The 11485-nt window shown below is 54.6% G+C and overlaps 2 protein-coding genes across 2 annotated transcripts; one reads left to right on the plus strand and one right to left on the minus strand.

Annotated features, from left to right (window-relative positions):
* Window positions 1-2871: 2871 nt before the first annotated feature.
* Window positions 2872-3132, plus strand: CGCA056_v001826 (uncharacterized protein; the record flags this gene model as incomplete). Its single annotated transcript, XM_037317086.1, has 1 exon — window positions 2872-3132. One exon carries the CDS (start codon window positions 2872-2874, stop codon window positions 3130-3132), a length of 261 nt encoding a protein of 86 aa, XP_037185716.1.
* Window positions 3133-7109: 3977 nt separating this feature from the next.
* Window positions 7110-8680, minus strand: STE50 (the record flags this gene model as incomplete). The annotated part of the gene is made up of 3 exons (XM_037317087.1): window positions 7110-8125; window positions 8184-8345; window positions 8410-8680. The coding sequence occupies 3 exons, from the start codon at window positions 8678-8680 to the stop codon at window positions 7110-7112; spliced, it is 1449 nt and encodes a 482-aa protein (XP_037185717.1).
* Between the last annotated feature and the right edge of the window lie 2805 nt (window positions 8681-11485).

The following is an 11485-nucleotide window of genomic DNA, read 5'->3' on the forward strand; positions in this document are numbered from 1 at the left end:
CTCTTGAAGAATCCTACTCATGCTTTCACGCCAGCTGCTCTGGCTCGCAGCTCCCCGTTCCTTCTGTTCCTGGCCAAAAGGGATGCTACGACCGGGCCATCCCACTCCGCTCTTGCCCCATCCCTCTTGCCCCCAGGGCAGGTTGCTCCTGCCAAGGTGAACGGGCTTGGATGAAGTTGCTCCTTCCTTCTGTCCAGAACAAACTTGGAAGTACGTATTTCTTATTGCGATGGCTCAAGCACCTAGAATTCGACCTGTCTCCACATCAACCCGCGTCTCTGTTTTGATTCCTTCCACCTCAGCACCTCATCGTCGATTGTTCACCACCCTTCATCCACCCCAAACATCACCAGCCCCGATCACACCCAGGAACAAATCTTTGCCCTCTTCATCTCTACCTTGAACATCCGGTATTCTTGTTTTGTGCCGTGTGTGGAATTTTTGGTCTTGTTTTCTTACCACTCGTCTCTTCGTCGACATCGGCACTTTCGGCCGCAGCTTTGGCGCCTTCCTCCAGCACGAAGCCGTCTCAAAACAACTAACAGCCGAACTGCAGACAATCGAGCCGCACGGTTCTTGATCGGTCAGTCCCTATGGCGGACGACTACCTCCGGCACGGCCCTGAGCCGGCTCGACTTCTGCACCCTCGGCGGATTGGCGGTGCTCGAGAGGCTTCACGACACCGGGACGGTTCCGGTGATCACATCCTTCCACCCCTGCGGCCTTCCTCCTCTGGTGATAAACACACTTACACTTCTGCATACTTTGAGATCATGGGTCACCAGCGCGGCTCTTACACCCATGTCGCTGCTCAGTATTCTCGCTCGGCCAGCACAGGTGGTGGTGGTCGCCAGCAGGTCGGCTCTGATGCAGGCCATAAAACCCGAACAACCTCGTCATCGGCTAACTTCCCGACTGTTGGCACTCCTTCCAAGAGTTCTCAGCTGGAGCTTTCGTCACAAGTTGATGGACTGTCTCTTTCTAAGGTGCCGCGCAGCCAAATGATACGTGATACAGCCTCCAGCAGTGCAGTCGCGGGATCATCATCTCAAGATGTTGGCAGACCCCCTTCTAAGGCAAACAAGTCTAAAGTCGAATTTGGCGAGCAAGGCCTCTTTGTTGAACAACATGGCTCGCATCCTCTGGTTAACAATCCGCCGGTTCGTCATGGACGCTTCCCAGATTCGTCCCCTTTCAGAATCCCATCATCTCCCTACCGCGATTCTGACGACAAACATCCAATGCGGAGAGGACCCCGGGGTCACCTCGTTGAAGACAGCCTATTGCCTCAGAAAGATCTCCGCGATCTTCTGTTCCCCGACGATGGAGATAAACCCGTCAAGAGATGCTCGGCGCGAGGAGTCTCGGGCTTTGCTGTCGAAGATGACGAGTCCGAAGATGAAGACGATCGTGTCAGACTTCAACTCGACGTCATATCGAAAGGGACGGCTTCGAAAGGAACAACGTCTAACAGGAAAAATACGGCAGCAGCTGGAACAGTGAGCCGCAGCAACCGTCGAGCAAAGTCAGCTCCAAAGTCAACTGCCAAGAAGAACAATACGTTCAGTCTTCGACCTTCGGTAGATTCAAACGCATCTGCTTCCTCTACCCGCACTCAAACTGGCGGAGACACGAGAAGCATCGACCAGGCGACTCGACCGAGCACGCGTCCCGCTCCGTCCACACACGCTACCACACAGACGAGTCAATCGCGTTCAGGAAACCCTGGAAGCTCAATGGGACTCAGCGTGACGACAAGAATGGCTATAAGAGCAACCAAGCCTCAAATCCGAGTCGTCACAGTGCAGAGGACCGCTTCGGAACAGAGAGCCCAGGATGCACGTCAAGACCAACCCACTTCAAACGCCTAGAATGCTTTGCCCAGGGAAACCTCATCGACGAGAGCACAGGCTCCAAACCTACAGCAAGGGGGCACTTCTCGCAGGGTTGACCTGCGCAGTTCAACAACTTCAAATGCCGGTCCTGCTACGGAAGCCCCTTTGAGGCGCGAGGCGCATCGCGCAGCCAGAGAGCCCCCGAGCTCCTCGGTTCCCTCTACGACCAGTGTACGTCTATCGCCTCGTACCAGATTTGTTCCGTCTTTTCGAAGACGACGTGGCAACAAGCCTCAGGTGTTGAATCAGCGTAGCGTGGACCCCAACACTCTGGGCTTAATACCCATCAACACCCTGCCAGGCCCTCTCTACGAGCCTGACTTTCCAGTGGCTAGGGTCCCAGATAGAGGAAGCTACGCAGGATTCCCGCATGATAATTCTCCGCTCACCAACAGTCAGTCGACTCCAACGAGAGCGGCTGGCAGCAGACGTCGAAGCAACACGCTGCCCAATCCACCCACCGTCAATCAGCTCGATCATGGCGATTCGCAGTTTGATGGTAAGAGTGGCCTCAGACTTGCGCCCAAACTTTGGCTAACGAGATGATGTAGAATCCTGCGCTGACTTTTGCCCGTCCACGCCTGGCCTCCATCAGAGCATCGACATTCAGAACCGAGCGTCATCGGTCGTCGTATCTCAAACATTGTCCGACGACGAGGGATCAGCCCACCGCCGATCTACCTTTCGGCAAATAGAAGATCCTCACACTCCCATGAGGAAGGGTAGAGCCCGCGTATTCACTGGAAACCTACAGCCAGTGTCTGAGACGAAGATTGTCGAGGGGTTCAGGTCACCTGATGGTTGGCGTCGCGCCCCCAAACGAATTGCCGAGAGGGTGTTGAGCCCCCTATCATACAACAAGGGACCCGAGAGAAAGCGATCGATGAAGAGAACCGAACAGAAGTCCCGAAGCGGAAATCAGAATCAGCGGGCCAAAGGCAGAGATACAGTGGCGGGTCAAAACGCGCAGTCAACCATGGTTCAGCATATTGTCAACATTGCCGACAGATTGAATGGCAAAGAGGCAGTTGCCACAAGCGACCAGGATAGCAACGGAGAGGATGACGAAAGACCCAGAGGTTACACTCACAACGCTTCTGATCATGTTAAGACTCAACATCGATCCATGGGCCCGATGGAAAAGAAACGAAGAAGCGGCATCGCCCAACTGCAGAACCAGCGTGAAGCTAAGAAAGAGAAGAAACTACCCATTGTGTCTTCTCCGGCAGAGAAGTGAGTTGATTCAAATGCTCCGGCAGCTGGTAAGTATGAAAGCAGTCGCAATGAACGTGTCGCATACGCCACGGCTGACATTTTACTTAGCACTGACAAGTTGCGGCAAAGACATGTTGGAAACGAGAGGAACTGAAATTATGAAGTGACTGGAGTTGAATATGTTGGATCAACCCAATTGCGTGGCCGTGTACGGATACGGATTGGGACGGTTGTTGGAAACGTTGAAGCATGAAAGAAGAAGAATTTTTACCCCTTGTCGGTATACTGGCGAAGACCAGGGTTGGAGAACATAGTTCTAAACAAGAGTCCCCATAGGCATTCATGATAGCAATCACTCTCTACTCCACGAACATCGCAAGTCCTGAGCGTAAAGAGCATACCGTCTCACTTTTAAGCGTCGCCTTTTCAGATTATATATATGAGTCCTCAGGACGAGAAACCGACAAAAAGTGAATCTCGCATCATCAGAAACATCAAAAAGGATACACAGTGCCCAAGGCCAGAATCGAACTGACGATCTTCTCATTTCGGACCGGAGAACCGGCTACTAGTGAGACGCTTTACCACTGAGCCACTCGGGCTTTACCTGTGTGATGGAGACCGGAAGCAAAGTGGAATATGATGGCTGTGGGTGTGGACCGGGGCAGGGAGACCTAAGTCGTGGAGGCGTGTGGGTTGGTTGCATCGAGAAATCAAGCGGGGCGGAAAATTGCAGATAGAAAGAGACGACGCCCGGATAGGCAACTCAAATTCAAACAAACTGGAGCGGGTCTTCGTTCGGATCCGAGCAGAGGTATGTGGGAGAGGACGGGAGGGGAGGATCCAACTGCGAGTCAAGTAACGGGCTGAAGTCCGATCAGCCCATATCAAACCTTAATACAAAGAAAAGCCGTGCTTATGTTAATTTGACCGGGTTTCTGTGGTGCTGTTTTTGGGTTGTTGGGTGGTTTTATTTGAGGGGGATGGATGATTTGCATGGAACACTTCCAGAAACTGGCCCCCAAAAGAGAGGGACCCTTGAATTTGGTCCTCGTCTTGATGATTGAAGCTGAGAAGCTGAGGCTGGAGCTGAAGCTTCCACCAATGATAGATAGACCGAGCAATTTCGACTTTTGAGTCTGAGATTGATGCTTCAATGCGGCCCGTTTGTACGTCAACCGTGGTAAAGCCGGAATGAGTAGATCGAATCCACCCGTCAACATCAATCCGTCCCCTCACTTAAGGTATGTGTTGATTGTATGTGCACGACTTACACGATTCAGACGACGAGTTTCAAGACACGAGAAGGTAAACCACGGCCTTGACTCTTACGGTAGCAGTCCAGCTTCTTTTCATCCTTCTGTGACTCTGGAATAGGATAGATACAGCAGAGATCAACGCGATTAATTCTCCTACGAGCCAACGCCTTGTATATCGGCCAATATACATCAGACAGCAAAGGGTCAGACCCAGCTGAAAGCTTAATTCATGGCCTGGTATCACTATCGACAGAACTGACTTGCATGGCCCCCCGGGACGTGGAGAAGAGCAGCACGCAAGAGCTATGTGTTGCCCTTGCTACACACGGACTGCACTGCAAAACGAACTCTTGGGCGAGAGATGGGAGAGAGGTGAATGAATCGAACATGTGGGGGTGATGGTCGTGGTGGTTGGTGGTTCTCACCTCGTCTATTACCTTGGTGTGCGTGTGTAACCTCCAGAATATCGAGTCTCACCATCACTGACAGCAACTACAGACGGAGAAAAATACCGGTTACCTCATCCCATCCCGCGCATCTGCGACGTCTTGGCCCTGCGCTGCGGGCGAACACCAACACGGCACACACGCGCAGGTTCGACGCCGGGCCTGTAATTTGCCATCAACACCCGCCCGCCACCTCCGGCACGGCGCCGGTTTCTGGGCTGAAGCAGTCAGGGCAAGACAGACATTCAAGACATCCATCTGCTGCATATGCCATCACTGCTTGGTACTAGATCCACAAATATGTCTGTCTCTCTGTCTGTCTCTCTCCCCGCCCCGGTCCGAATCCAAATCCAAAACCCAAATACACGTCCAAAATGAGACATCCCAAACCCTTTTCCAGAACCTGTGAACCAGACTAAACCACATCCAGCCCGTCCCAAGAAACCTCGTATTGTGTGAAAGCCGCCGGGAAAGCTCTGTATCCCAAACCCAGATGCCCCACGCGCCTGTGCCGTCCCGGAGGTAAGCAGGCCCCCTTACCACTCGGCCCTCCGCGCCGTCTCCGGCGCGAATCACCACTCCCCCATCCCCCCCGGGCCACGAACCAAACCTGCTCACCACATTCAACATGCCACACAGCCTTCCCGCGATATCCACACTGCAAAAAATTCCCACCTAACCCTTCAGCCCCCAAATCATTCAACCCCGGGGCTCTCAAACACCCCATCCATCCTCCAAAACAGGAAATTTAGCCATGGCTACTGCACGATGTAGGTGACAGAGACGAGAGGCTACCTAGCGAGAGACGGGAGAGTGAGAAAGAGAGCCCACCAGACTGAGACAAGCCTAAAGCCGCACCTCTCCGCCGCACCCGAATGCCACCCTCCCGGTAGGCCGTCGTCGTTGAGGCGGCGGCGGCGGCGACGACGACGAACGACGACGACGACGATCTTCTCGTACGGTGCGTGTGGCGCCCAGGACTGGACGTGACAGGCACGACGTCGCGGTCATGCCAAACCCCCAACATCAGAACAATCCGAACTTGAACACCCCAGACCCCCTGCTTTGCGCATCTCACCCAGGATAAAAAAACGTGTCAAACGTACATACATCAAGAAAGGCACATGTCATTCGTATCACAACCCCCCCTAACCCACTCACACACGACGTCCCGACTCCCCCCAGCACAGCCTCCTCCTCAGCTACGCTACGCTACTCTACTCCCCCGAACCAGAGTTGCACAGTCTCCGGCACCGAATTACACATTCACGCACATCTCACCGTTCGTCATCCCATCCCCCTTCCCCAACCTCGAACGGGGCGGATCCCCCGTGCTTCTAGAAGGAAGAAACCTTGACGCGATCGACCTCCTTGGCAGCATGCAAACGCGTAAGAACCGACGCATCTCTTCTGGAGAGATCGTCCCTACTTCCTCCCACGGGCACAGCACCTGGGCGGAGCCGGCGCGTGTATCGGATTACTATCCTCACCCATCGACCATCCTCCAGGGGGGGCTCGTTCTGGCTTCCCCTCTTTACACTGCAGTAAAACGCATCTGTTGTTCACACAAGGTCTGGATGGCGCGCATTTTCAATGAATGGTGAATAAAACAATGCCAAGAATCAGAAAAAAAAGAGCTCCTTTCGATAGCTTTCGCAACATGTCTCTTGTCACACGTAGCAGCTGCCATCCTCCTCTTGTATCCAATCCCGTCAAGTAGTGCTGTTGGTTACACGTTCGCTCTACAGCTCATCAGACCACCTCCCAAGCCAGTGTTGACACCGTAAATGTATCCCCGCTTACACCCAGCGTAAGCCCCATCCATACCCTAGGTCTCCTTCCTCCTGCCCCTCCTCCTCTTCCGCCTACCAAATGGACAAAAATATTCCAACAGCTTCGAAAAAAGGATAGCTCCGGTAAGACGGTTCCCGGTACAGTGTGTCGTTCGTCCATGGTCTTGGGAGCTCCTACATAAAAAAACAATATTGCTCGGATCCACGTTTCGAGTTCGGACAGCCCAGGAACAGTTGCGAGACGAAACACCGTGGAGAGACCCCGCCCAGTCGAACCCACACAATGTTTCCGCGACAGGTATTCCAAAGCAGTCGTGTCTTCCCCTTGCGCAGCGCTATGCAGGTAAACCCCAACTCCGGTATGCTCTGGTCCATTTGAGCTTGCAGCCCCGCATCCCACATACGGCTGCTTTTCCACTCAAGATAATTCGGATGGGAAATAAGTTAAATCATTGAAGGATAAGGGTACGCGTCGATGGTGATCAGCAGTGGTATCGCCCCCTAGATGATACCACCTGGCGGATCGTAGCCAGATGCCGCTCCCCTTGCCGAAAGCCCGGCACTCCCTGGTTGTTCTGATGATACATCGACTTGAGCGTTATTCGTCTTCCGTAACATAAACATGGGCTTCTTGCCCTCTTTGTCCAGCTGCTTGAACAGGATGAGGGGCTTCTCTTCCAATCCTAGACAGCGCTCTTGATCTCCGTAGACAATGTAAAGGGCGTACTGATCCCAAGGCGCGTTGATCTGGTATTTCTTGAGCGCGGCGGGCAGCACTTTGTAGCACGGATCGTCCATGCTGACTCGGAAGGACTTGAAGATTTCGACGGATGCGTTGCTCGTGCTCGGGGTGTCGGGGGCGGGCGTCGGCCCACGTTTCGGAGCCACGGGCTGTTCGCGGCCTCTGTAGCCTTGATCGTTTTCGGCGAAAGTAGACCTTGTTGACGGGGTCGGCACGTCGGAACGGTAAGATCGAGAACCGAGAGTCGCGCCGCCAAGGGTCGGAGGGGACGTTGGAGAGGGCATATTCGGAGACGGGTAACCAGGGGAAGTAGCTGTGGCCGAGCCATTCATGGCAGCCAGATGCGACGAGGACAACACAGCTCTTTCTGCTGCGTTGGAAGGGTCCAGAGACTGCTCCATCCTTTCGTGAGTTGTCTGCAAATGCGACGGCGATGTGTTCTTCGGCGTCGTTCCCAGCATGATTCTCTTTGTGGAGTACTGTCTCTTGAGACTCATGGATTGGGTGGAGGAGGGTGTCGGGGCTGGCGGCGAAACGGTCTCGTATCCGTAACTCTGATTGTTGTTGGTTGACACATTCGGAAGTGGCTGTGACGAGTCCTTTGCCAGCCTCAGAGCCGGCAGCATGTCCTCCCGCAAGCGTCTGAAATCGTCTGTCAATCGACGCAGATCCTGCTCGACCAAGCTCATCCGTTCGTCGCGCAGACGGAGCTGCTCAACCAAGTGCTTGATATCTTTGAGGGTTGCTGTCGCGTATTGCGCCTCGGCATCGGCGGCTGAAGAGATCCCAAGGTCAGCTAATCGGGTTTGAGAACGGAGCACAGCACCACCTACACAACGGCACGTAGTGGTCGCTTTCTATGGGAATGTCCTGAGCCTTTTTTACGTCGTAGACGCTCTTTAGAATGGTGAGGCGATGGCCAACACTGGCAATGCCCATAGACTTGAGGTCGTCATGCTGCAGAGCGACCAGAGCCTCGCCGACGATTTCGTTTTCTGTCACAAAGGTCAGTCAATTGTCACGTCACCCTCGGAGGGCGACGGGACAGGATGGACTCACCAGCAAAGCGATCGGCGTATTGTGGCAGGCCAATTGTGCTAATAAAGTCGGCGCACTCATCAGCGGTCCACTCGGGGATGATGGTCTCGGGCAAGCGGTCGGCGCTGCTGCGATGGCCGTAGGTAGTAGGGGTATGTTCGTTTGAGGAGGGCAGCTCGGAATCGATTGGCGATGCTTCGCTGTTGGTGACTGGAGAGTTGGGCCCAAGGCTGCGCTCGTATTCGTCGTCGGCGTCCGACTCCGCGTAGGCGGTGCCTGAATCGAAATTCATGGCTGGTGTGGCCGTCGTGGTCCTCCTCGTCGTTGTCGCCGTCGTGGTCGTCGTGGTCGGCAGCGATGGGGAACAATGCTAGTTGGTGTGCAGATGGACAATGCAAAAGGAGATTGGCGGTTAGAGAGACAGCGAGAGGCTACAGGAGAAGAGACAATGGAAAGGAGGAGAAAGGCTGGATGACGAATCGGGATGGTGTCGAGAAGCGCCGACGGTGCCCTCAGCGTGAGGAGTCGGTCGTGGCGGCGGCTGCGGGGGCCCGTTGCAGAAGAGATTGGAAGTGTGGGAGCAGTACACGTTGGAGGCGTCGGGTTGGCAGAGGAGGAATCATGAGCATCGAAATCAGAAACCTCGGCGTGAAGTCGTCCTCATCGGCGTGCAGTCGAGAGACAGCGTTGGGGGAGATGTCGCGAGGCTCGATGGAAGGCACGCTAGGTAGACTAGACTGCAGAGGTAGGAGGACAGGTCAGGTCGAAGATGGGATCGTCGTTCGGGTTCGGGCTGAGGCGAAAAAAAGGTGGAGGAAAGGACTGGCAGAAGCAGGCACGGGATGGGATTGGATTGAATCGGCTTGGGAGGACGAGTTGGCGGGCAGGTACACGGCCGGTGGTGTTGGACGGCGCATGGAGCGAGGTACCTCAGGAAGTACTTGGTGGAGGTACCGAGTATGCGAAGGTACCCAAGAGGCAAGCAAGGCACTGGTAGGTAAGGTACGATCTGGGATTCCGACCTTCTAATGGTGGTGGTCTGCTGCTTTGAGGGGTTCCAATGCCGCCTGCCCGCCGCTTAAGGTACCTTGCCTTTAGGTGTGCCCTGGTGCTGCTACCTAGGAATTGCTTACAGCGCGCTGCTCCTGCTCCTGCTCATGCTAGGTACTCATGCTAGCAATGCGCTCGCTGAACGAACAGCTCCCTCACCTCCGCCCCTCCACCTGCTGCTGCCCACCTCAGGTGCAGGGCAGGCGTGGCGTGGAAGGGATCCAGTTAGGGCCCCAGCAGTACTTCTGCCCGCCATCCAGTGACAAGAGCGCCCTGGTGCCTGTGCCAGCCCGGTAGCAGCAGCGGTAGCGTAATAGATATGGATGGGTACCTTAGCAGAGACCTTGGCCGAGCCAGGGCCAAGCCCATGACCATGCCCAGGACAGGACCACCACGGCCACGACCAGGACCGGCCCACGACTGGGATGCCACCCTCACCTTCACTCAGTTCAGGCTTTGGGGGCTCTAATATGCAGTACCCAAGTACCTTCCATGCTCTGCTGTCTGCAGTGGACCGGACTCTCTCACGCACACGACAACCGAGGGGCCCTCCTCACCACCCTCACCCTCCCCCTCTGAGGTGGGAGCTTGGAGGGGACCCATTTGTCTGCTCCCGTGCTTGTCTCGAAGTAGCCGCTGGGCTAGAGGCACTCCATGCGTCGTGAAGCTGTGGTGTAGCGATGCTGCCGTGCCAATGATGCTATGCCTTGCTGCGTTCCATGCTCAGGGAGGCAAGTCTCTTCTTCCATCTATCTACCTTACCTTACCTTAAGGTAGGCATCATGTCAATATCGCTCACTTTTCCATAAACATATAAAAACCTCATCGGCCTAATTACGTTACCCATCCCTTACCGAGCTGAAGAGAAGGGGGGGAAACTTGCAAAACAAAACAATATCCGTCCCCAATATCATCACAGCCATGCCAGCGAGCCATGCACCACCCAGCCCGGCCCATTACCGCGGCCCCAACGCCTGTGTTAGCGCCCAAGGGGGTCATCCCTGCGCCCACGACGCGATCCAATTGCTTGCTTGACATGCTCCCCCAGCCTGAGAAACTCTTACACAGGCCTCAGCCATCAAGAGGCAAAAACCACCCAAGGCAAGGTAGGCACATACAGACATATATATGCTTCATATTGCTATGCCATGGATGTAGGGGAAAACCCTCCCCGGCAACAAAGACAAGACAGACAAGACACGGACAGCTGTCTTTGCTTCTCGCTCAGAGACATGCATTGACCTCAGAGACACTGGCATCCATCCCAAACACGCGTACCACCACCATCTGCTGCGTAGTATGGGCTTTTGTGGGAAGAGACGTCGTTGGCATGTTCCAGAAGGCAACCCAGCCGCCGTCGCCTCCGTCCTATTGGATCCTGCATGTGCCACAGTAATCAAGTAAACAACGGAATAAGAAAATAAGGGGAATCTCTGACCCAGAGAAACAAGAGATTTTGACGGCATCCAAAATGAAAAACGGCCTGGTCACTCGGTAATTGGGACCGAACTGCCCAGCAGTTGCCAATCGCTTTCCGTCCTCCGGGTCCACTCTGTGCACCTCTCGACAGTCGATGTCCGTACCTTGCACCGTCCCGCCTTGCCTTCCGTGCCTTGGCCTTCCTTCCACTCTTGTAAAGAGAAAGTGATGTGTCGTCTCCCTCCCGTCCGTGTTTAATGACGATTCTCCCATAACTTCCGGCTTCAATCTCGACAATTCGACCCCCCCACACAGAACACAGACTGGAGACTGGACGGACGACTCCTAACAAAGGGGGGAACAACTCAAAGAAACAGACTCGGGAACCCGCTTGAAAGAGCCATGCAGTGAAGTCATTATCAGATGCTTTTGCCGTTTTCCTTTTTGCTTTACCGTCCAAGCACTCGCACCCTAACCAACCACGTCTCTCAATTTGCAAATGCTGCCAAGTCAAGGTATGGGTTACCTCTCCATCCAAAGGGCCCAACCTGACTGACTTGCTTTCCCAGGTACCTCGTCTCTGCCTCACCCGTCGCCCTGAAAGAAAGTACCGCCGCAGGGTGCCCTT

The sequence above is a fragment of the Colletotrichum aenigma genome (assembly GCF_013390185.1).
Source record: "Colletotrichum aenigma strain Cg56 chromosome Unknown KSG_Cg56_contig01, whole genome shotgun sequence".
Lineage (NCBI taxonomy): Eukaryota > Fungi > Ascomycota > Sordariomycetes > Glomerellales > Glomerellaceae > Colletotrichum > Colletotrichum aenigma.